Source organism: Punica granatum, chromosome 1 (assembly GCF_007655135.1).
Source record: "Punica granatum isolate Tunisia-2019 chromosome 1, ASM765513v2, whole genome shotgun sequence".
Taxonomy (NCBI): domain Eukaryota; kingdom Viridiplantae; phylum Streptophyta; class Magnoliopsida; order Myrtales; family Lythraceae; genus Punica; species Punica granatum.
In genome coordinates, this window is record NC_045127.1 from 16,960,819 (window position 1) to 16,987,200 (window position 26,382).

Below are 26,382 nucleotides of genomic sequence, written 5' to 3' on the forward strand. Positions count from 1 at the left end.
TTAAATCATGTGCCTATCACTGTACAATTTACTCTTTTTAAAAAGAAAAAAAAATTAAAGAAAAGTCTTTTACAAAAAACAAACTTTTGGTATGAACTATGTTATTCGAAAGTTCAATTGGATTATGATTAATTCAATCGAGCCGGGTCAACTTATTAAGGAATAATAATATTTCAGCGTGAATTTTTTGCATTAATAGAGGTTCGAGCTCAAGGCCTTATAAGCGCCAAACTGTTATCGAGGTAGTTTTGTTGAAATCAATGACCAGGCAGGCGCATTGCCAAACGTCGGCCATCTTCTCTTCCTTTTTTCTTTGTTATTTTATTATTTTTATTTTTAATATTTCTGCTTCACTATCATATTTTTATCATCTACTTCTGTTCCCCTGCTGTCTGTCTTAGAGTCTCTCTCAAAGTCCTGAACCTGAACTGGAAGTCGCACACTCCTCCGGTGGACTCCTCCTCCTGCCCCCTTCCTTCACTTCACTCTACGCTCAGGTCAGATCTCTCTCTCTCTCTCTCTCTCTCTCTCTCTCTCTCTCTCTCTCTCTCTACGTTGAGTCTTATGCCAATTCCACCGTTGATGTTGGATTCTTCTTCGAAGGCAGAATCTTCCATTTGGGTCTAATCTAATGGAAGCTGTTGCTATGTGACTACGAGCGGATGTGCTGGATGAAGCACGCCACCTGTTTGATGATATGCTGCAAACAACTTGTTATGCTAATGCCAATGGAGTTTTACTTCTAATTGCTTATACATTACACTGGGTGGGGAATGGGGACATGCTTTCATACGTTTGACTCTCAATGTTCAGTATTACCATTTGGATTGAATAAGATATGAGGTAATTGAGGCGATAAGGGAGTCCCTAGATGATGTTTATCACCAAAGTTATTGTAAATTATGAGACGAGCGAGTCTCTCAAGGCAATAACCCCTTGCTGACATTTGATTGTTGTTGGATGACTTTTCACAGCGCAATTTGATTTCTTTTTGGACTACGGTTTTATTAGAACCTCACATCATTTTCGGCCGTGCATAGCATTCTTGTTAAATTCATATTGTAGGGGCCTTTTTTTTCTTTTTTCATCTTATTATGTCACGTCATTCCAAAATTCAGCTGAAAGCCCTGTGAAGCCTCGTGATTGAAGTGAAATAAGGAAGAAGAAATAATAAGACAGTACTTTCAAAGTGCAAAAAGTAAGGTATAGACATAGAATATATCTGGTGCTGTTTTTATGGGAACATAATGTAAGAATTGACAACCGAAAGTTTTCAATGCTGTAGTAGACTTTGTCTGATTTTTGCTTGAAGTATTCACCTTTTAAACTCTTATCTTCAACTGATAATGGAAGCGAGCTTATTGAGCTTGTTTTAAATTTATGGCAGTGGGCATTTATTTTCGGGATAGAGCACAATGGGAAGCATAGGACTACTGCTAGAAGTAGCAATTTCTTTGAACCATCATATATTCAACTGCAACAATAGCATCTCGAAAGTTGCAATCTTTCCCAAATGCAGAAGAATACTTCGGAACTGCTCAACAGCCGCTACTGGGTCCTCTCTTCAGCCTCCCGATGTGCCGCGATTGGCTGAAACTGCTCGAATCTCTCTCACTCCTATTGAGGTGCATATATGGGTTAAATCACCAAGTTGGGGTACAAAAGTAGTATGAGTGGTGTAAAAAACTGATCTTTCATTTTCAGGTTGAGGAGTTCACTCCCAAAATTCGGCAAGTGATTGATTGGTGCGTTCATTTGCTATAAATTAATATGGCACTCAATATTGATGCTGCATTTATAGTACCTGTATTCGTGCTATAGAATTTCTAATGTATTTAGATCCCTCTTTTGACTGGATCTATTGCCAGAAATACCTTTCTTTTTCATTTTCGGGTCACAGTAAAATGTATACATTGCAGATGTTAGTTTATTCGATAGATATTCTGTTTTTGCTGATGTACTCTTCATTGTTTGCTTACGGCAGGTTTGGGCAACTTCAAGATGTTGAGCTTCAGAGTGTCGAGCCTGCCCTAAGAGCAGGTGCTTCTGTTCATCACATAATATATTGCTTCTGCTACGGCTTGCCATAAATTTATTGCATCTTTTAGACTTGAACTGAAAATTGATTGGCTAAAACTGAAAATCACTAAAATTCCCTGTTGAACCCATATAGATACGGAAGCTTACAATCTGCGTGAGGACACTCCGGAGACATTTGAAAACAGGTCAGTCGTGATTTAATTTTATTTGCCTCCCATGGAATGTTTGACTCGTTGGATAAGTTCAAAACTTTTTTTCCTGCGTGTAGGGAAGCCATGGTTTCAGGTGTGCCAAGCTACGAGGAGCCATATATCAAAGTTCCCAAAGTCTTAAGTAAGGAGTAATTTTATCTCATCGGTAGTAAACTTGCAGTTTTCTTTGTTCATATGAGCTGCAAGAAAGCCATGATATATTTATGAAGACGAATGCACGTTCCGTGTGGGGCTGAAGGATAGCAGGTTTGTATCGGGACATCTTGTTTGTGTGCTACATTGTTCATTGTTTAAGAAAGATACAATCCCTGTAATGCTGTGGATCACCTCGTACCTTTGATGGGATGTTGGTTGCTGATTCAGTAAAACATTGTCGAGGGCTACCTTTTCCATCGTCTATGTCCACCGGGAGAATTTTTCCTTCTTTTAAAGCTTCTAATGTGCATTGAGAAAACGAAAATAGGAAACCAAGCTTCCCTTTTCTGAGTCCTGCGTCCATCAGAAGCAATAAGATGGAATTGATTTTGCTCCTCTCTTAGACAGCAACTTAATTCAATCGCTGGATGTCTCTATTTCCTACACCGAGCATGATTCTTAAGACGAATTTGTGCCAGAGAATTAGAACCTTCGTATTGATTTATGCCCTAGACTAGATAGGCCGGGAATATTCATTTGTTAATGGTTGCACATAATGAAGTAACCAGAAGGTGAAACACATCATCTGGTACCACCACCTTATGATGAGGGAGGACATCATACCACATATACAATGTCACGGCATGACAACGCGAGAAGACACCTAGAACTTAGTTATTATACTCATTATATAGATGGGTTGATGCCATGACATGAATTTGATGAATTGACTAAATATGATAATAGTAAACCTTTGCTGGGTAAAAAGGTAAAGAAATGAAACGAGAGAGGAGGAAACACCAAAATAGATGGCAATGGAAATCAAGAGTTGAATAACACACAGAGTGTAGACTTATGTTTATATATACATAACGCACCAAGAAAGAAACCTTTAACATAAACTCAGTCCTCTGTTAATATAAATAAAATACAAAAGATAAAAATAAAATGAAAATGAAAATAATAATCACATGAATGAATCATCTTTCATTAGTCAATTCATTTCTATACATCTGCTCTTTCCCTTCATTGTTTACTATTATTCTTGTATCTATCATTCACTCACTCACTCACCTATATCTCAATCCGTCAGTGACAATACGAACAGCAAAATGGATGATAGTGGCCATGATTGGGTTAGCAAAGAGGAATCAGCGGGTTAAGAACGAACGACAACATACAAGGGAAAAAAGAAACAAAAAGATGACAGGAAACTGCCGTATCAGGACTGCCAAAAGAGGTCGAAATCATTACTGTACAGGGAGCGATCCTGAATTTCCAGATTCGCAACGTGCCAGTTAATCAGTTGGGACTGTAAGACTTTACAGAGGACCAGCCCTGCCGGGAAAATCCACCATTCACTCTCATCCCTGCACCACCGACATGAAAAAAAAGCAATGGATCTAATTGCCCTGTAAGAGTCTGTCCATCTGATTCTACCAGCCTAAAATAATTTGAGTTGAGGGAAGGAAGGTGACAAAGCCCTTACATGCTAATATTCCACGGCTGAAGGTAAGGCAGCTTCTTCCCCGAGGATTGGTTGTTATAGTGAATGTAACCGCAGAGGAAAGCAACCACCTTTAGTTGAGATAAATAACCCAATGCTCAGTAAAAGCTCAGCACACATACAACTGGACATCAATATCTAGCATAAACTGCGCTCTGGAACAAGTAATGAGAAAAAGATGTGGAGACTTACAACATTGACTAAGGAAGTAATGTTCCACAATGCATAGACACGGGCCAGGCCTGCAGAGCGCCTGGGTCCATGACTGAACAGAGCATTGATACCCGCTGGGAAAGGGAGGAGAACACCGAGGGGCAGTATGAACAAAACCAAGAACACATCCGCCAAAGAAATCGAGTATAACTGGAGCAGAGTCAGCAAAACTAAGCTAAAATCCCCTAACAGTAGCATCGAAATGACTAGACCAACAAGATCCTGCAGACAGAACCCAAAATAAAGAAATAATTAACTTACAGGGTTAATAACAAAAAACAGCACAAATTTTTCACATTTTAACAATTCTAGCACAAACTATTTTTTTCCATAACCTAAAAATGCACAAACTTTCGATTTAATAACACTTCTAGCATTTGGACGGAATCGTAACCACAGAGGGCACCTGCGACCCCAATCGGAGAGTGATGGCTGGGGTCATGGCTCCACCCACTGGAATCGGGAGAATCCCCAATTTGAGGGTTCTCCCGATTACGGGGGGTGGGGGCCTCAATTCTGGTCACCACCCCCCGATTGGGGTCACCGGCACCCTCTCCCAGGATTGAGGTCATCGGAGCCCTTTATGGCCTCGATTCCGTCCAAATTAATGGAAAACTTGACGCCTAACTTATATTATTAGTAATAATATTATTATTATTAGGTTAACCGTAACTTATTTTATTAGTCCTTTTTACAATAATAAAAAAATAATAATAATAATAATAATAATTAGTCAATTCTGGTGAAAATTCTTTTATCTTCACTCCAGATATAAATCAACATATTAAGTAAGAACAGTATAATTTATCTTTCCAAACATTACAAGAGCTTCTGTAACCGCGTCTCGGTCCTATTCATATCAATTTTGACCAATTCTAGTTCCTAACTTCTTGATTTGGAAATATGACGGATAGAGTTAGGGAAAAATAACAAACAAACAAGAAATTACCTGGTGGCCAACAGGTTTAGTATTATGAACCACGCAAGAGAGAATATAAAACAGATCTCTCTTCTCTTCGAGCATTTGCAAGTTGCTGATATCTATAACTCCCGCATGCGACCGTTTCCGCCTCCTGTGAGTTTCATTGCTCCTTTGGGAACGGCTCAGCAATGCCTCTTCCAACTGACCCGATATTAATGACTCTTTTCGGCTCTTTGCACTGTAACAAAACCAGTTTATAGGCAATGTTAATTATCCATTCAAATAACCTTATTACCGATATAAAACTTCGTCAGTCATGCATGGAATGTTCGCCGCTTTTACTCCTCCAGTAGAAAAAATCTTTCATACTAGGCAATCCTTTGTCCTAATAACACTAGGCTCAGATCATGAAGTTGGAATGTGCATATATTCCAAGTTCAACTACCACAAATTAAGATGTCCATCATATATTTCCCCATCATAATCTCTCAGCTGTGTTCGATTCAGAGAATGGTCTCACTCATATGCTTTTCTTACATGGAAGAGATGCATTTATATTCCCTTTCTTTTCTTCTTTTCTTTTTATTTTTATTTTTTCAAGTTTAGATATTCCCCTTGGAAAAAGCCATTACTCAAGACTTGCCAGTGACTCATTTCCATGGTTTCCAAACAAAGAGAAAATGTAAAACCAGGATAGTTTTCCTCATCCAAGTAGGCTCTGCAGATCAACTTTCTTCAATATTTAAATAAGTATTGACTGTTTAAGACATCAAATAATTTCAAAGCAAGGTACCGAGTTTGTCGCTCAGCTGGCACTATTCCTTGAACACTTTCAGCATGTGTGGACTCACTTTGCTCTTCAACGGCATACACCAACAGCCCGTACTGGAAATAACCACAACTTGTTGCCTGGAACCATGCAAGGTCAACACGAACTCCATGAATCCTTAACGCCGGGTTAGCATGAGTTTCAAGCCATCTCAAAACAGGTCTCAATGTAACCCTGAGTCTTCCTCGGCGAACCAATCGCAATTGTGCATTTAAACCCGCTACCAGTCGATACCAGGTAGTAGGTGGAATTGCCTGCAAAAGAAAAGCTATGGTAGATAAGCAGAAGTAAAATATATAAAAGATCAAGTATTGTTAACCCTTATCAACTGTAACCCTTGTGAATTCATGGATTCAACCATTGGACATACAAAAATAACAAAAGCATGAGGTAGTGAAAACTATTTTGCATAGCCACTTCAACTTCATGGGGAAAAAAAAAATTCTTCGAGAAAAATGGTCCATTGACTAAAATGTTCAATTTCTCTAAAAAAATGTTTCTATGAAAAGATAAAATATTTAACAAACTTTTATTAAAATGCCAAAAATTATACAATTTTTTTAAAATGCACCTAACATATAGATTATTGGATATTAAAAATTCCCATTTTCAATATCAGATTTTATTTATAGTCCTAAAATATATAGCAGTTCCACTGAGATAACATGGTTCAAATGAAAAAAAACCTGGTTTAGTCAGTTTAATTTCATCCAGTTCGCTGATAGCTGTGTTGGACCACATCAAGTTCAGTTTCTAAAACCACCTTAAAGGATCTTTCAGGATCAGTAAGAACCTGGCTCAAGAGGCTGGTAAGTATACTGTCGCTTTGAAGAGAAAATGGGGCCATATAGCTTCCATCACCTCCAAATGCTATAGCCATTGGGAATCTTTGATGCAGGCGAGCTGGGAGATCGCTTCTCTTTTCATCGCCACCCAGGAAGAAGTCCACATATGCTAGCATTAGATCAGATGTTGCAGCGACCTGCAGGGATGGAAGACAAGCAATCAAGCTTCAGTTATGGAGAAGATGCTACAAATATTTTCAATTTACTTTGCTCCATGAGAAGGTTATGTCCCTCAAAACAAATTATGATGACTTCATCAATATAAAAATCAATTATGGATACCAACACTAAATATTGGAACCCTTGAAAATAAATTAGTGTCCCTGGACGAAAGATTAGAACCCGAGTTCTGCAGATAGAGAAATTAAATCCATTGAAATTCCATATAAATGGAAAGAAATACAGGACTTGAACACGAGTTGCAACCTCAATTTTTATTTCCACAGCAAAATGTGCAGAACCTTCATTTGAAAAGAGACACAGAAAGTGTCCAAGAATATAAACAAAACTGCAGAAGTGAATGCCATCCACTATAAACTTGAACACTGTTCAACAGCAACCACTATAGAAACCAAAATTGCATCCTAAGAATCGAAAAAGAAAACTAATGATGGTACTTATTGCATAAGGAACTGATGCATGAAATGCAAGCATGACGCCTCATGATCGATGGAGCAGCTAAATCACTATCTAGATGGCATTAGTAAACAAAGGAATGTAAAGCCAAGGGAAATGGTCAAGGCTTCTAGTTTGATCCACATTAAACTAGACCAGAATCTGTAGAATATACCTTAATTCCTTCATAAAGGGCCCGAGATCGGCAAGACCGTAAACAAGAATGATCATATTCTGACCGAACGAACTCTCGTAGACGCTGAAGTTTCAATCTTCGACGCCATTGCTGCCATGACCATGCAAGTGGATAGGCAAGGGCACAAAGGATGCTGTACATTGCTCCTTCCCACCATTGATAAGCAGCTATAGCATTAACCTCATCCACAAATGTATTGAAAGCACCTTCATATCTGCAAACCAGACCCAAAGCAGATGGATGGTTAATTCTCTCTAGTCCACTAAGCTAAGCCACAGAGGATCGTGAAGTCCAAAAAACATTAAAGAGATAATTGCCCAACAAAGAGAATAAAAAGAGTTGCTTACACAATCTCCTTTATTTGCTCAGGAGGAGTATGTGGGAGATGCCAAGGTTCGCTAAAAGTATTAGGACCCATGAAGTACATCCTGTGCACATGACTCTGGGATTCCTCGGCTCTGTTTGTTTCCAAAACCTAAACAAATAAGAACACACCATAAATTTCAAACATAAGAATTATAATGAAAGCAGGAAAAATTGTATGCAGCCTACTCAACTTTCATGAATACAAAAAGAACTTAACTGACCTCATTCAAAGATTCTAGGAAAGGAAATGAGTGATCAATCTGAGAACCTCGTTGTGTTGGAGTTGGTCCCGGTAATTCATCCACTCCAACAAACTTCATTCGTGCGACACTAAGGACCAAAGCTAAAAGGATCAAGAGGCCCACAAGAACAAGACCAAACAACCACGGCCCACCAAATGTGTAAATTAACTCCTCAAGAGCTGTATAACAATGTGGCATGTGATATCTCTCAGAAACACATTTGTATGGGCAAGGAGTTTCTGAAATGCCACCTGGCAAAGAGACAGTAAACAGGCTTAGTTATTATGATAATGTTGTATGGGCAAGGAGTTTCTGAAATGCCACCTCGCAAAGAGACAGTAAACAGGGTTATTTATTATGATAATGCCACGACTCTTCAAGCATTAATCAACCATAATAATGCTTCCATCATGGTGAAAAGATGCAACTATTTAATAAACTATAGCATCTAGTCTCTGCAGGAGCTTGTGGACCATTTAAGCACCATAGATCCGTCACCTCGTACAGGAATATATATGGCACGATGAGGAAGCTCATCCGCAGGACAGTGATGACAAAGTTCCCTGTCTGATCCAGTTACATTCTTAAATGTGCCAGCTGGACATTCCTGAATTAAAACAAATAAATCACAATGGTAAATCAGAAATAAAAGTCGTTTCTGACAAATTTGCAGTGCTTATAAATGCCTAGAAAGCCTGATCTAGAGAGAGAGAGAAAGAGAGAGAATTACTAAAGTACAAGAAAATTAAATGTAGCATTCTCAACAAGGATCAAGTTCACCAAATATAAATTTTGACATAAAATTTGGCATATCCATAGCTAGAGAAAATTGAGAGATGCCATAAAAGAAAATAAACAAAGAAGAAATGAAGCTTCTTGTATTGTCAAGGAAACTTCATGTGTAGATATTCTTAATTAAACATGAATTGCAAGCATGTTTTCAGATGTTCTCCACCATGTCAGGATGCATGAAGAACCTTTTAAATTTCCATGACTTGAGGATATCAGGGTCTTTATTTTTCAGATATTTAAGAAGGATGGATATAATAAATACTAAAAGATGCAGAAGTAATAATAAGTCCAAAAATTTCAAATATATAAAATCATACAGGTCTAGAGAAGGATAGACATGGCACAATGCCAAAGGATTGCAAATTACCTTACAAAATGTCCCATAGAGTCCTCTGGGACAAGCCTTCCCAGTCACTGTACCATTTTCTCCAGCCCCCCTGGGATCTTTACCCAAACCTCCCCTATAACACAAGCATACAGCATCACCTTTGGAAAAAAATTGATTATTTTGCATGTTCTTTTTGCACTGCACTATTCATTGCATTGGACTGATAGTTAGCCACCATGCATCATGCCCTAAATAAAATAGCAGAAGCACATGGCAAATGCATATAAAAGGGGCCAACACATATTTGTATAAGCAAGCAAATCCGTAATGATATATAGAGATAAAGAACATCCGGATCTCATTTTCAAAAGCTGGACATAAGGTTGTATCAAGAAACCCATTAATATCCCAGCCTTGCTGTACCAAAAGACCACCCATTCTCAGGCATCCATGTGAATATAGGCCTCTAATATAAACTATTAGCCTTCATCTGAGAAAGATCGTCACTTTAAACCAGTCATGAATATGAATTTCACTTAAAGTAGGTTGACCCTAAACAAAGGTTCATTTATTTACACGTTCCATGTCCTCCTATGCACAATAATGAATTACTGTCAAGAGCTGACAAAGTTTTATCCCTGCAGTCACTCTTTTTCTAATCAAAATACTCACGAGTCACCTTTTCCAGACCATTTATCTAAGAGGAATGTAAAATCAGTGATTCTTTCTCAACATGAATACTACAAACTAATTTAAAATTGCTCCACAAAATTCTATCACATGATATCACTCTATCACAAAGTAGATAATCTATCCACATCTCCAGTAAGGATGTCCCACTTACGGTGCTAACCATTGGTAGTGTAAAGACAAAACTTACCGGACCTTTATTTTAAAAAAAGAGGTTGTGTGCCCACAAGACAATAAGAATAAGACGAGGAGATACATACCCAGTATCAATGCTCCCATTCACGCTGGCAATTGGCTGATAGACATCTCCCGTAGGGATGTTTGCCCAATGAAAGTGAATCCTTCCGCCACCACCTCCACCACCTCCATTAGGACTACCCCTGCCCCCAACACTAGAAAGAACTGCAGAGTTGCTGATATCCAGGGCTTGCAAGAACAATAATATGGTACCCCCAGAACCACCTCCTGGACCTCCATTTGCGGTATTGACAAAAGCTGATTCTTCTTTTGGCATGAAATGTGCGAAACTTTCTCCATCAGATGTCACTGAGCCCTCAATGGACAAGCTTGAGAGAGGATGCTCCACTGAACCCATTACTGTACCATCAATGTAGAGGGAAGAAAAAATGAAAATTATTTCTGACAAAGTAGAGAGAACAAGCAGCAAATAAGGGGCCATTTTGTTTAGGTCCCGGAATCGGAATGGGGTGGAATCAGAAACAGAATGACTAATTCCCCTTTCTGTTTGGTTATCACGGAATCGGAGTTCAATTCACTTTCCTGTGTTTGGTTTATATATATATATATAGATATCCTTTCGGAATTGGAATGAACTTTCAATTTCCATTGCTTTTTGTAATAGCATATTAGATACATATGGCATAATAGAAATATGACATACTCATTTACAAACTTCTCTATAATAGATTTGAGGTAAAGAGAAATTATTAGGTTTTCTTGCTTAGAATTATTTGGTGAAAAAACTTTAATTTCATAGAGAAACTAGAAGGATTTTGCCGTAAACTTTTAAAAAAGAGAGAAATATAATATAAAAAAAAAGTAAATAATAAGATGTATATTGAGAACATGTACAATCAAGAGTTGCCAAATAAAGAGGTCCACTAGAGTTTCACTAATTACATTCAAGATATCACTCCGTGGGTGCAATAAGGGAATCAGATTTCCTGATTTTGGCCCCGGAGCCGGGGGGTTGGTTTTGAATCCCCCCGTTTTGAGGGAAATAGGTTTCAATCCCCCTTTACCAAACAATTGGAAATGGAGTTGATCATTCCGATACCGTTTCCGGACCTATTTTTCACCCCTAAATGAAGTTGAAGTTCACATGAAACACATCTATATCAGTAGCAAAGCAAAATTAATCAGAAACTCTAAAGAAGGGACTGCTCATTTGATGACTTGCTCTGCAGGCATGAGAATGCTATAACAGATCGTTGAACAAATTACTTTTCTTTTTCTGTCTTGAGATTAAACAATGGCACATAATGGAATCATCTGTAGAATATTTTCATCAAATTCTTCTTGACCTTTTCATCCAAAAAGTGGAAGAGCATTTTTTTTTTTTAGTAGTTAGGCATCCTCTTGGCGTAACTGAACCCTTCACTGATATATATGTGTGTGTGTGTGTGTGTGTGATATATAAAAGCAGGGGAAAAGAAAAAATTAAAAGACAATCTGGCTGATCTTTCCAAAATTCAACTCACCTATTACACCCCCGCCAGCAGTTGAACCACCAGTGCTATCGTTTCCACTTCCACTACCAAGTTCACATGGCATTTCTTCATTTCCATAAGAAATCCCACCTTGGATACACTTATCATTGTAGCATGCAGCCCCACCTCTGCCGCCATGTCCTCCACCACTTCCAATTCCATTGATAACACTTCCTCTACCTATTCCTCCCGTGCAACCTGTACAGTTACATGTTATAATTACTGAAAGTCATTTATCTAGGAAACTTCCAGATTCTGCTCATTTCAGCAACAGGCCACCTCTATCCTTGCAACTATAAATAAATAGACTTGAAAGACGGAGGTTTTCTACTCCATAAATGGAGGCTATAAAATTTATCTGCGTATGCAGATTAACAGTGATTCTGAGTTAGCACATGCAAGAACTGGCTTAATTTAATAGATAATGGCACACTGCTTTGACAAAAGGTAAACTCACAATAATAACGCGACGAAATAGGGAAGAAACCAAAACACGTTAGTTAAGGACCAAATTTTTTTAAATAAAAAAAAAAGAGTCCGCTAACACTGGGGTCCTCTCAAATTTGTAGCGAGCCAACAAGATAGGTCCTTGAAAAAAAAAATTGCTGCCAATTTAGTCCCTGAATTTTCAAAAACCCTAACAAAAAGGCCCTTTTAGGCTTTTTTTGGCTGGCATTTGGGTCCTTAAAAAGGGCCTTTTTGTTATGATTTTTTCGCAGACCTATGTGTTGGCTCCCTACAAATTTGAGGACCCAAGTGTTAACTCACTCAAAGGGGGGGGGGGGGGGGGGGGGGGGGGGGAATCAAACATGAGTAACATCTATGAACAAAAACTCCTTCAGAAGCAATTAGTAAGGATAAATCTTGCTCATTCAAATTAAAGAAACACCATAATCTGATGGCACGTGATAAAATATTGTCAATTAAGAAGCAAAGTATACCATATGCATTAAAACAAAAAATTGAAACTTTACTATACCACATCTGGATAACTCATCTCAGGCCAAGACCATCAATTTTGATATATTTCACTTGAAATTTAGCATGTTCTGTTAAATAGTATCCTACTACTCCATAACTACCGCAAAGTTCCCCAAATTAGCTGCTTTATCTGAAAGAAACCAAACGGGGATAAGTGAAAAAAAAAAAGCAAAAAAAGAGCGAACATTTCAAATATTCTTGTTTCTCAATTCTCCATTCATCATTCCAAAGTAGGCTTTATATCTCACCAGAATGCAAAGAAGGAATTGCAACATGTGGGTGTGCAATTTCTCGAGAGCTTGGGCAAAGAAGTAATATTGTTATGATCATCAGTCATCTATACTTACCCAAACCCGATGCACTTATTGTTCCAATAGAGTGGACAGCAACCGTTCTTGCCCTGTGAAAATGAACAACAGATCCTTCTACCATACCTTCAACACTGATATCCTCAACCCGACATATCTGAAAACCCAAAGCAGCAAAATTGTTACATAAACAAAATAAAGCAAACTTTTCATAATGCTGCAAGATGTCTCAAATTTAACCACCTGGAGAGTAAAAGAGAGGGAGGAGTTGACATTGCAATCTTCAGGCGGTTGAAGTATTTCCATGGGACAAGCTTGTGAGTCACAATGAAGCCTCGGAATTCTGTCGGAGCAGTTATTGTGGAAAACTCAGCACAGTGGATGAAGCTTATAAATCCAAACAGCATAGAAGTCATCAATTCAAACTCACACAGCATCTGATGTCACATTGTTTGAGGGTCCACGCAAAACAGATTCCGGACCAACCTTCACAGGAGAAATCAAAACCATCATTTAGTGCCTATTTTATGCTTGCTCAATATATCAACTAGAGGAGATAATTCCTTTCTCCTCCCCCCCCCCCCCCCCCCCCAAAAAAATTAATGAAACCAAAAAAGCTCTATACAATTTTTCCTCTGAAAAACTCACATGAATACTATAAAATAGTGAGAGCACCAATCTTTGTGCTTCAATCATATCCCCTGGTCCTGATAGATTCAGCAAACCTTGTCCATGAATCCCGAGATTTGCGTTAGAACGTATCACAGAAGCTTCCTGGGCAAAGAAAAGTCCACGATTCTTCGTTAGAAGTAAAGCATGTCATTTGCAAAACAGGAAAATGAAATTGAAACATGTGTGGAAAAATTCAGAAACTAAAAAAGCTATGTTTAATACCCTGAGGACGACTAAGTTACTAGCCTCAAGCAAGGAAGTTGCAACAGCTGCATCACCACCACCATCTATGACCATTTTGGAATTCCACAACAAAAAGATTTTCACAGACATCCGTAGGGCCCCATACACCTACCATCAACCAATTGATATTAATAAAGACCATAATGAGAAGATCAGATGAAGAAACAGAAAAACAGAACGCTAACTTAGCAACCCAACATAAATCAACACAACTTGCAAGGTGCCCATCACATAAGAAGATGACCCAAGCAGTAGCAGAAATAGATAACTGGGTTGACTCACCTTTTAGAAAGCATACATATAAAATTCTGAAATTTGCCCAGCTAGTTTAGTTAGTTCATTTTTTCCCAATTTTTCTTTTTAGATTTTAGAATATTCTATGATACATCAGTAAATATTGTAAGATTGGCTTTTTTCTTTTTTCGGTGTCTATCGAGAACTCAATTTAAAAGTAAGGGTATTTCAGTGTCTTTCTAAAATCTTTCAGGGATGCTGACTTTACTCCTCCATTTTCCTATCAATACATAAAAGATCTTCATTTCCATTAAGGATTGATGTGCAGAGAAAATTCATGCAATTTCATCAGCTATATCATATTTAGTAGCCCTAGCATTAAATCTTTCTGGTATGGTAATCTTAAAATTTAATGATATCTTCCAAATGTAAGTATTTTAGTTCTGTCCCTGAAAACCCGTCCAGAGCCCACTCATCCAATTAAGTGTTTCCCATCATATTGTCGGGATCTAGGAATTTCATTATAGAGACAATGAGACCTGGCCTACTTTTCAGTTCAACTGATTGAACCATTAACTTTTGACACCGACATGAACTAATATCATAAAGTTTAAAAAGTAACATAAATGAAATGACTTAGCGCTTTGGCAGCATAGTAGATATAAGCATGCAATACTACTATTCTAAGACATCACATGACAGAACATCATAAAGTTCTATATCGTACTCAAAAAACTCGTAATGGTAAAAGTAGACTCACCCTGATCAAAGAGTCGCTCATTAACAATTCTTCCGCCAGTAATTCAAACTCTGACGTTGCATAACGTTCTAGCCCAAAACTCAAAGTTCCTTTATTTAGCATTATCTGTCCTTGGACCTGAAAAACATCACACAGAGCCCAGAGAACTTTCAACAGCAGCGTCACTTGAGAAGGGAAATAAGATGTTAGAGAATATTTAATTACAAAGGATATATATAACTAAAAGAAATTCTGTAACAGATACACACTAAGAAAAGTGAAGGAGATGAGTCAAGGTAAAAGCACTATGACAAAACACCTAGAAAGAAAAGGCACACATACATGCAGATGAACACGGAAACAAAACTCAGATATAACACAATACAAGATCTTCTTTCCACTAAAAAGATCAAACATTTACATAATTTTGGTTTGAATCCAACAGAGGACAAGCCAAAAAGGTATAAGTCGCAAAAACACATTCCTCTTCAAAGATATGTAGAAACACAAGATTACACAACAATCAATCTATGCTTTTACGCAAGAATCGTTTACCACATCCTTTGCATAACCTTATTAATGGTTCATTTTATTCTAAAAGATTTTCCCCAATTTTGCTCCTTCAGAACATAGATTTCCTAAAAAATTTTGACTTTCCATATTTTTCTTGAGATTCGCTTGGCATGACCTTCTATAATCTACAAATTTAAATTAGAATAATAGTATATATTCGTTCCTTTTCATGAAGGATCAGATATATGTAAAGTATATATTTTTGTGACTTCATATGCACAACTTTTCGATACTCTAAATATGTCTAGTTGTCTATTTATTTTTCACATATTTCACAAGACTAAAAAAGTTGTAGGACCACCTACTTCCTCTAATTTCATTTTCCTTATTTGCTGAATTGTGATTTCTAATGTACTTTGAGATGCCATTTCTGTGTTATTGTCTAGACAGTTGGCTAACTGTCTGCTTTTCTTTACCTTTCTGCTTACTAATGATTGGCCATATGATCACAATGAAATTCCACGACAGTTATGTTTAAACGTTATACAATACAGAACAGATACCCTAAATTTAATTAGGGGAATAGCAAGATTACGTACTACTCATGAATGTATGCTTTTTTTATATTTTGGTTTCATAGATTGAATAGAAGAGAAACTATACTTTTTCCCCCTTCACTATACTTCATTTTATTTAAACACAACTTTTTACAACATCCACCCACAATGCACATGTTAAAATATTAACAAAAATAAATAATAGATATTAATAAAAGAAATAAAATATCATGCTTCCTCCTATCAATCTCAAAGAAAGGTCAATGACAGTAAGATATCAATGAGGCGCAGAGATTGGATATTACAATACCTTTATTGAGTACTACCATAACATGATTAGATTAATATTTTAGCTCAATGTGTTGGTCTACATCTAGTTAATTTGATCTTAGAATCATTATCTGATAGCTGTGATGACTGAGTTAATATTTTCCTAAAACCACCTCTTCCAGTTAACTTACAAATGAATGGCAAAAGTACATGAAAGAAAAAGAACCAGATCAACTTGACAAACCTGAACACGACTCCAAAGCAAGGGAACAGAAGCTTTAGCACGATTTCGGACATAAATATTTGTCCAAAGGGGCTGATTTGGGAATTCCATCAGCAGGGTATCTGAATCTGTGGACATATTGTGGTTGTCAACAATAAGACGCCGAGGAACAGCATCATAAAAGGTTCCAGCGCCACCATTATTATTTGGACAGGTAAAACTTTTTCCTCCTACAATAGCATTTCACAGAAGTTGTATTAGTCAGGGTTTAGAATGCTAGAGAACGATGAACCAGCAAATATAGAACGATGAAGGTTGTACAATTTCAATTCAAAACACGAGAACTATAGAGTTTCTCTTCAATCTCTCATACTTCTCATACTTGATATCAATGTTCGGAAAAGAGTACATGTACATGACTAAGTGACTGAAGGTGATAAAAGGTAGGATGTACCATGTGCGAATATTTTTGGATCATCATGCCGACTGAAGACATTGACTGAAACTCTTCCACCTCCGCCTCCAGCATAACCATCACCACCACATGCACTTATCTGACCATTTCCTGTCCTGCTCTCCACAAGCACTCAGATGAAAGGTTATTCAAGGGAACTTTTAATAGTATCATAGGAGTGATCTATGATCACTAAACACTCAGAGAAAGATGAATACATGACGGAGAAAACGATCAATGCCTTCAATTGCGATCTAAATAGTAAGAAATCTTTTCACATAATGCAAATCAGAAACATCCATGTTTGGCTGAAATCTGAACGACACCGCTAGAGAGAACAGGTTACGCTTGACCCTAGGTTGATATGGCTTGCATGCACAAAATGCAAACAGTTTTGCAGGTAACAACAGAATCATATGGCCATGTGGTTGTTCCCAACCCAACAAGAATAGGCTTAGTAGCTAGTGCATTTTGCTGATAGGCTTACTAAAACAAAATATTGGCTGAGTGCGGTGCCTTTGTGGTATAATCTACTGGAATGTTTTAGTAATAGATCAAGATTCCATGCATATAATCCACAAAGATGAGGTTTTCCTCATGATCTGTCAAGCCTAATTCACCTCACAAATTCAATCTCTCTTTATTTTCCTAATCCAACTAGGAAAAGAGATACACCAACTCATTTTCACCTTGGAAGGCTTCACAAGCACCAACATCTTCTCAAAGCTCCTCTTCCCTTATCAACGTAAATCATTATCGTAGAACTAAGACTTCTTATGGAAGCATTTGAATAGCATTATCAGTTCACCACCTGCCCAAAGGAACCAAAACACTTGTTCCTCTTACATCTAATCTTATTCTCTTCATAATCAAATGTTATTAATCTATATTTTGGATAAAGAGTGATTAATTATCCGTATATTATGGTATGTAGAAATGGAGGTCCACCGTTGTGTGCTCATATTGGTGGTTACCTAAACTAACATATTTACAGTGTTGATCAAGCCAATAAACTAACGAATATAACCTAAAAAGAGGCTTGTGAACCAGCCAAACTTTCGGCAAAACAAGGGACTTATTATTAGAAACCCCAATCCCACCCCCTCCCCCAGCTCCAAAGCTCAAAAAAAAGAACACCAATTGTGAAGCGTGAAGAAAGGAAAAAGGAAACTATCAGATCCACCAAACAGACTTGCTATCAAGTAGGAAGCTAAGTCTAGCTCATGTATTCTGAGAAAGAACACTTAAGGAGCTTGAGATAAATAATCCCCATTATGAATTTCCTTCCTTCTATTTGACGCTATTATAATTCTTCCCAGACCCAAAAAAAAAAAGGGACAAAGGATTGCGATAATGTTTCATAGAGGGTGATCCGGAGATGACAGCCAACTTTCATCACCCTTACTTCTCACAATCTATTAATTTCCACTTAAGTAAAACAATATGACGACCGTCAACAGTTTGTTTATTTCTCTATTTCCAGAATATCGGTAATGCACCATTCCGTAATTCCCTTCCCAGAAATGGAAAGTCCAGCCAGCAAATGCAGGGGAGAGTCGCTGTCACAGTCCAATACTATGTAACCGGGTGCAAGCGTGTCCATGATATTCCACAAAGTTTCCGGTTGTCAAACCACAAGGATGCAAATGAACAAAGGCAAAAAAAATAAATAAATAAACAAATAAAAGTTTCTAGCTTCATGGGATTCTCCGTCTCAAACTAAGGACGGACAGCTTAAAGGGGGCTGAAGGGTGGCAGTATCACATATTCCAGACAAAATCGATTGTTGCCACTCGTAGAATCAAATACTCCTTCCCCATCTTCATCCTCCCAATGTTCAGTCTAATTTCGAAATACCAATACCGTCCATGATCATAATGAGGATGAGGAAAGAGCGGGACGTGATTATAATATCAGAAGCCGAGCGGGGAGAAAGGGAAGGAAGTAGAGAAATGACTTACATTCTCTGTGCCTTGACATAGATGCTGCCACCGGAGCCACCGCCCCCTCTGCTCCCTCCGTTAGCTCCATCCGCCGACAGACTGCCATTGACCTCCAAGTATCCCCCGATTACGAGCTTGACTCTCCCCCCTCCTCCTCCCCCGTAATCCATCTCTCTACTAGTGCTCCCTCCCTTGCTCCCATAGCTCCACGGCTGGTCCAGCGACTGCCACGAGTACGCGTCTCCTCCCCAGACATCATCAGGGGTTTTTCCCTTCTCCTTGTCCTCCTCCGTAAAGCAGCCTGCTCCTCGCCCTCCATGGCCCCCGCCTGCCCCATCGACCCCCTGCGGAGTACCACTAGTCTGGGGCGGCGGTGGGCCCCCCAGCCCCGTCGCATTCACCGCCGTCCCGTTGGCAAAGCTCGCATTGAAGGCGTTCAGCTCAAAGGTTCCTGTAACAATCGTGGCATTCTCTCCGAGACAGAAATTCCCACTGATGTTGACGGTAATCTCGCAGCCCTCCCTGGGGCAAAGGAACCGCACAGAGGGCAGAATCGCGAGGCTGCCACTTCCCGCAATGTACACATTCTTGGTGAGGTTAAGGTCGGAGATTATCTGGCACGCCGAGTCAAGCGAGCCGATGCCTCCGAGATCGTCCTCGCACGATACCGACGGCGGGTGAGGCGGCGGCGGCGGGGGTGCCGGGGGGGAGTAGTCCTGGTGAAAGAGGAGCTCATCAGAATCGGAGTCCGAGAATGCGGCGAGGACTGTTCTAGGGTTCAGGATGAGGGCTAGGAAGACAACGAGGTGGAGGCAGCGAGGCGGGAATCGAGCCATTAACCGATTCAATGGCTGTGAGATACATTAGTTAGGATAATTAGGGTTTGTATCGATTAGGTTCTGAAGTTCTGTGAGTGAAAGCTCCACTCCTCGCACCATGACGAGCTGAGAAAGCAATCACAATCCCGCCTGTATGTACGTAAAGGTGTACGTATATATCTTCTTCCTCCTCGCCGGAGATGGCGAAACCCCACCAAAATTGGCCGTAGAACTTTCAACGCAGAGAAGACGAGAAGACAGGAAATGGGTGACGAGCAAGCAAATGAGAAGGAACCGAACCGAGAAGATGGTGGAGAAGAAGATAGAGCGATCGATTCTCTACATCCGTTTTCAGGATAAATTATTGTGCACTCTTTTCCAATTGGTCGGAGAGCACCTCCAACCAATGAAAAGTGAGGACGTTGCCGAAAGTGGTAAGACTGACCGCTTTGAATACGCGAGGCGGAGACGGCTCCACGCTGGAGCTTAGGAGCGTTAAACCCACGCGCTGTGCTAAACAAGGAAGAGATTTACGAACGGACAAGTAATAAAAGAACTGAAAGCGATTACCGCACTAATAAAGTGAGGCCAGTCATGTCCTAATCTTTTGAGGCTCGAATTTTAATTCGGTCCCTGAAGTTTGCAATCATTCAATTTTTACCCATATAGTTTCAATCGGTTGAACTCGGCCTGCTAACTTTGTGAATCTGTCGCACTTCAGCCTAATGTGAAGGATGAAGAAAATTATTCAGGCTTTTCTTATTGAGTGTTTTTTTGGCTGAATATTATTGTCGAGTGTTGAGTGAAGAAACGATTCTATCCAAGCATAATCAGTGAGGTTACTTTTGATAGCGGAAAATTATTCCATTCATCTCCGCTCTTCTCATTCACAACTTTTTTAAAAATTTAAAAGCAGCCTTGATGTTTTTCGCCCAATCTCTCTATCCTCCTCTGTGACACACTCTCTCTCTTGCTCCTCCTTTGCCATCTTCATCCTCTCCCCACCTCACCCGCATCTCCTCCCGCCAAGGGATTGCAGTGACCTCACCTAAAGGGGAAGCAACGAGCTAGTTCACAGCAGAAACTGCCCCCTTCTCCCCCCCCCCCCCCCATCGGGACTGCCCTCTGCTGGCTGGTGAGGTAGCTTAAGTATAATGATCGTTGTTGGATTCGTATTAACTGGATATGGTTAGTGAATTCAATTATATCTTTGTTTAGTCGATGCCAAAGTTCTAGTTATTGCTATTTTAACTTAGACAAGCTATTATAAACTTATAACATAGATTAAAATTAATATTGTATAGAAATTGCTAAGAGATTACTCTCTGCTGCCTTGAGTTTCATGATATTGGATTTCTTGGGTGAAGTGCCAAGTGGTTGTTGCTATTACTGTGATTATGTATTTTTGGCCTCTTTGATCTTTTGAGATCAATGTGTGTTATTTAGTTTGTGAAATCCGTGAGCAAAATCAATATGAGGTATAACTTGTTTTTCTTGCTATATTTATGAATTATAGGGGATGGTGAGACCGAGACAATACACCTGGAAGGCACTACTCATTCAGTTGTCATTTTGGAGGTCTTTGTGAATATTTTTATTCCATTATAGAACGAATCTAAATCTTAAATTAATTATATCAATGCTTGTTTAAATGAAATAAGTTGAGTGAAGAGGTTATGAGGATCTTGATGATTCATTGTAAATGAGTTCAGTTAATTAAAGCGTGTGATGTTGTTATGTATAGCCATAGGACCGTTAATCTGGCAGCATATAAAAAGGACGTTTAGATCGCTGATCCGGCGAGATACAAAAAGCACGCCTAAACCGTTGATTCGGCATAATACAAAAAAGGAATGCTTAGATTGTTGAATCAGCGAGATATAAAATGGCATCTACACTCTTAATATCTGAGAATAATGGGCAGCCCCCACTTGTGAGAATAAAATGAGGAACTTGTTGATAATGGATGCGGGGACACGGTACTGTCGGAACTTTATCGCGAGGATTGCGACCCTATGGCTAATATTTGTGCTTAAGAATGGTTACTTGAGTTATGCAATATTGAATTGGTTAGTAAGAGAGAAATTCGAGACTGAACAATAGGTATATATGTCAGTAGTAATTTTGATAATAAGTTATATAATTGTGAATGTTGATGTGAATGAATAAATGAGTATTACTTTATTTTATTGTGGAACTTAATACTCACTGAAATACAGTTCACACCCCCTGCATATATTTTTCAGATGAGTTAGGATCTAGACTAGCAGCACAGGAGAATTTTTTAAACAGATGGGGATCGGCATGAAGGACTTCTAGCTAGATCCTTATATATATTGTAGGTATTAAGTTATGTATCAAATGTTTATGGATTTGTTACGATCTGAAACATTTGGTTTAGTTGTTCTATGAATTACTGTGGGAATGCTAGATGTTTAATGATTCATCATCATCATTAAGATCTGAATATATTAGTGTGTTTGACGGGATTGCTTGTATTTATTCTTGGAAGTTTATGGAAAATATATGTATATATACACATATAGCATGTTTATGATTTGGGATGGATGTTGAGATATTTTAGAGGATACTCTCTCAAATTTTCGGGTTGTGACATGATTGAAGATTAGTCATGTTTCATGTGCGATCGATTTAAACATGCTTAACTTGATTTGGAAGGTTCAATCTTGATGAAGGTTCAATTTTTCACTTTTTTACCCACTATATTGGACATTTAAGTACTTTCAATGAGCGTGGAGGCGGAGGATCGTCCAACGATACAACCCAATGAGCATGGAGGCGAAGGGAACTTTGTTGTTAAATAAACTTCTTATTGAAATATTCTTATTTGCTGTTGACAAACTAATTTGCGTTCTCATATATTGGAAACTGGTTATGAACTTGCTACCATAAAGTGGTTGGGTAATTTTCTCCTAAGCTGATAACAGGCTAATAATAACCTGTTTATTTGTCCTCGTAGAATGACAACTTATTAATAACCTGTTTTCAGTGATCCATCTTATTGTCGGGAAATATTATCCTGGGCTGACGACCCAATTTGGGTCGGCAAAGCAATGGTTTGGCCGACCTAAAGGTGGGGTCAACTTTGGTATGTCTCGGCAGACCCAAAATTTTGGGTCAGCTAAATCGTAATTTTGTCATCCCAGAAGTTAGGTCGACCCAGGTATGCCTCAATCAACCTAGTTTCTCCCAACCCACCATTTTGGATTGCCTTTGGTCGGGCCTATAGGAACCCTTTTTGAAAAGGTCGCTAGGTCTATCTCGACTTGACCTTAGGCGACCCTTTCATATGGGTTGGGAGATGAATTGGGAGACCTAGGACGACCACAAAGATGGTTTGCCCCAGGTCTATTTTTGGTCGTCCTTGGACCTCTCTGTCGTAGTGGCAAGTATATATAAGGAAAACATGGTTGAATCTTTGTAATCTCATAAAATTTAAATTTATATTTGATTCACGGACCTCTTTTGTAATAATTTTTTTTTTGTATATGTACATGTTTATACTATGCATGGGAGAAATGTATGTATCTCATAGGTCAAAATGACTTACTAGTGAACTATGAGTTAAGGAATTTCGAGTACTGAACACCGACCATCATAATTATATTTTCATTTTTGTAGTCAGAGCCATTTTCATCTCATGCATTATTTTATATATAATAATGTCTCTCACTCTACTACGTTGATCATATTCCATAATCCAAAAACTTGCCACGTACTCTATCGAAATAATAAAACAAACTTATCACGTAAATAATTAAATTAATCATACTTTAATTTTTTACTTGTAAATTACGAAATATATTATTGCACAAAACGTCACTTGATATTTCAAGTTTCAGAAATTTACGAAATATATTATTACAAAAATCAACCATTAATTTAAATAATTCTCTCTCGACGTTTCTACGTCAACAACACCTGCACCACTCCTAACGTATGGGCCTAAAGTTTATTAAATAGTCTTTGGCACCCCTATGCGATTAGAGCCATCAGATAACCTAGGAAAACGAAGTTTCTTTGACTTTCCAATATATTCCCACCAATAATTTCTGAAATGTAACACGAATTATTATAAGTTAATCAGGTAGTCGAAGGACTAAACTTCCTCCTGTTATACCTTACTTAGAGAAAACAACAAAAAGATTTTGGCTGGTACGTTGAGGACCAAATGAAATGAGTAAATTTAATCCTATTACAAAAGTTTTGCGAATCCACCATTAAAGGCAAAAAAATTTAGGGCGATTTGTCAATCAATGGTGACTCGGGAAGGCTTTTCAATTGGCCCTTAATTACTTTTTTTTTTCTTGGGGTATTTGGTTTGTTTATTTTACTTATTTCATTTTCACCTTTCACGTTGAGGTTGGTCGCTTCCTTTTAAATTCCATTATTTAATTTAAATTACAATATTCTTTTATATGTGGTTATAATTATTTTATCTAACTGTATAGAACCCTTAGAGAGAAGTCGATTCAAACTATGAGATCGCGATAGAGAACTGTCCTCTTCTCTGTAATTTTTTAAAATTATTCTCATACAATAATAGGCCATGATAATGAAAGGTCATATTCTTTATTATTTTCGGTTTCATTATAAATATTATTAGATCACATACCGTGCTAAAGCGGGTTTTGTTAAAACTTCAAACCAAAACGCTCTAAAAAAATTGTTGACAGATTCCTTTATTTATTTTTCCTAACTATTAATTGAAAGTATTGGCTTTTCAATAGTAACAAAGTTAAAAATTCGTCCAAACTAATAGATATATATTTTTTTTTTCAAACAAAATTTAAAACGGTTGTTTTAGGGGAGGGAAGGAAGAAAAGAGAGAGAAAAGAGGGAGGGGGGATGGAAGAAAAAAATTGAGATTGGATGGTTATTTTGTTAATTTTATGATCATATCCTTGATTGAATGGTGGATAATTAATCAAGTTCATAACTATATGGATAGAAACCGAAGACTGAAAGTTACATCGAAAATTCTTCTCTACTATAGTATAGAATATAGATATAGATTATCCTTTAATAATCACATTTTGTATAAAAAGTTAACTCCATTTATTTAATGTCAAACGGAATGGAAAAAGAAAAATGCATGGCTACGATGGATTGGAAATGAAATATATGAGAAAATTTTAGATGATCCTATCTCAAATGACGTGGTGAGGAAAAACCAATAAGAATTATTTAATGAATAAGAATTATAGCAATTATCCGAGTGATTAGTATTAAGTCTCTAATTTCATACATTTTGATTGATGCTTCCTCACGCCGCGTGGCGAAATAGGATCATCCAATAACTTCTCGAAAGATATAAAAGTATCTTTACCAGAATTGCTTCTAGTAAGATGAAGACCTAACAACCATTACTCCTCACTTGACTAGACATTTGGAGCCTACCACATGAGCATCCTTGCTTGACTATAACCGAACTTCCGAAGTTGGCCTAGAGAACAAAGTCATAAAAGGCTTAGGAGAGGATTGGTAACAAAATCTAATTTTACTTAACTCAACTTAATTTTATTTTTTTCTCAATTCAATAGCATAATTATTACTTTATTATCTTTTTCTTCAAAGTATATCTCATACTTTTTCCTATATATTATTACAATTAATTTTTTAATACTACATTCTCTTAACTATTTAACATTTTTCCTCAATTTAACAACACAATAATTATTTATTTATTTTTAAAATTCTCTTACGTACTTTTTCCAATTACTTTTTTTTAAAATTAAATTAAATCAAACTTAATTTCATTATCAAAAGCTATTGATATGATATGAACGGGGCTCACACATGGGCTTAAGCCCATAACAGTCGGCCCATGAGCTTGTTCTGTTCGGGCAAAAAACCCAGTAATGGAAAACAACACCGGGCCTCACTACTATGAAAAGCAACCTGCTCCAATTGGAAGGAGGACAATTCTTTTTTCCCGCCCAAGCCTTCTTTCTCTAGATAGCTCACTTTCTCTCTCTAATCGTCCGGAATTCACCATCTCCACCGTCTCAGTGTTCAGATCACCGCTGTGTCCGTCGTCTCAAGGTCGTCGGCTCTATCAAAATGTATGTCACCTTGGCAATTCCGTCATATTCGCATGAAATTTTCACGGGTACTAAAGTTGGCTTGAAATCTAAATGATAGGCACTTTTATGCAATTTTAAAAGTATGTATTAAATCTGCCACATCCCCTTAACAATGTGCTATATGCTACTAAAAAAAAAATATTGCGTGCTTTTTTTTTTCCTACAACATCCGTGAAATTTTTAAAAATATCATGTGCTATATGCATTAACAAGACGTTTGTGGTGGCTCGTGTGTAAATTTATCATCAACGCCCTAAAACGAACTTCGGTGATCTTACTAATGTGCATCTCTTAAATACTTCATCACTAGTATGAGTTGGTTCAAGTTGCTTTGCACCTCTTTCCCTTGAGCAAAATATCCGACTTTAGTTTTGTGAATGAGAAAATTCTACGATAGGGAGAGTTTCACCCCCTCGAAAGCAGACCCAACTCGAACCTGGATGAGCCAGGCGCATTGAGGTTCTGAATCTGAATTAGCCGGGGCGAATTAAGCTTCTAAGTACACCGGAAAAAAAGTACTTCATCGGCCTCACCAATCACCTCGGTGAAATTTACATTTGGGCCTTTTAGTCCCACGGCCCAGCCCATCCACAGTTCCTCTGAGCCCGGCCATATCAATCATCAATTTCTTCCGCTGAAATTGTGTCTTGGTCAATAA

At 38.0% G+C, this 26,382-nt stretch overlaps 2 protein-coding genes and 1 long non-coding RNA gene across 6 annotated transcripts; 2 read left to right on the forward strand and 1 right to left on the reverse strand.

Annotated features, from left to right (window-relative positions):
* Positions 1–237: 237 nt before the first annotated feature.
* On the forward strand, positions 238–2,651 carry LOC116193143 (glutamyl-tRNA(Gln) amidotransferase subunit C, chloroplastic/mitochondrial). Of its 4 annotated transcripts, none has more exons than XM_031521918.1 (7): positions 238–286; positions 402–497; positions 1,520–1,625; positions 1,705–1,745; positions 1,985–2,040; positions 2,174–2,225; positions 2,309–2,651. In XM_031521918.1, the coding sequence occupies exons 1-7, from the start codon at positions 261–263 to the stop codon at positions 2,382–2,384; spliced, it is 453 nt and encodes a 150-aa protein (XP_031377778.1). In that variant the 5' UTR covers positions 238–260; the 3' UTR covers positions 2,385–2,651. The 4 variants fall into 4 exon arrangements, with proteins under 4 accessions (XP_031377778.1, XP_031377779.1, XP_031377781.1 ...); XM_031521921.1 differs by lacking the exon at positions 238–286 and adding an exon at positions 608–843 and having other exon boundaries at positions 359–497; XM_031521920.1 differs by lacking the exon at positions 238–286 and adding an exon at positions 608–843 and having other exon boundaries at positions 366–497; positions 1,388–1,625.
* Positions 2,652–3,195: 544 nt separating this feature from the next.
* LOC116193142 lies at positions 3,196–19,878 on the reverse strand. The gene is made up of 22 exons (XM_031521917.1): positions 18,818–19,878; positions 16,857–16,972; positions 16,424–16,632; positions 14,861–14,977; positions 13,846–13,974; positions 13,600–13,725; positions 13,382–13,437; positions 13,195–13,294; positions 12,991–13,108; positions 11,654–11,860; positions 10,193–10,529; positions 9,282–9,375; positions 8,621–8,729; positions 8,102–8,373; positions 7,862–7,989; positions 7,494–7,728; positions 6,652–6,840; positions 5,823–6,112; positions 5,057–5,267; positions 4,087–4,329; positions 3,877–3,965; positions 3,196–3,757 (listed from the first exon to the last, which is right to left on the reverse strand). The coding sequence occupies exons 1-22, from the start codon at positions 19,633–19,635 to the stop codon at positions 3,610–3,612; spliced, it is 4,341 nt and encodes a 1,446-aa protein (XP_031377777.1). The 5' UTR covers positions 19,636–19,878; the 3' UTR covers positions 3,196–3,609.
* A 286-nt stretch (positions 19,879–20,164) lies between these two features.
* Positions 20,165–21,360, forward strand: LOC116193144. Its single transcript, XR_004154208.1, has 2 exons — positions 20,165–20,805; positions 21,134–21,360. It is a non-coding gene; the product is annotated as an uncharacterized LOC116193144 (long non-coding RNA).
* Positions 21,361–26,382: the final 5,022 nt, after the last annotated feature.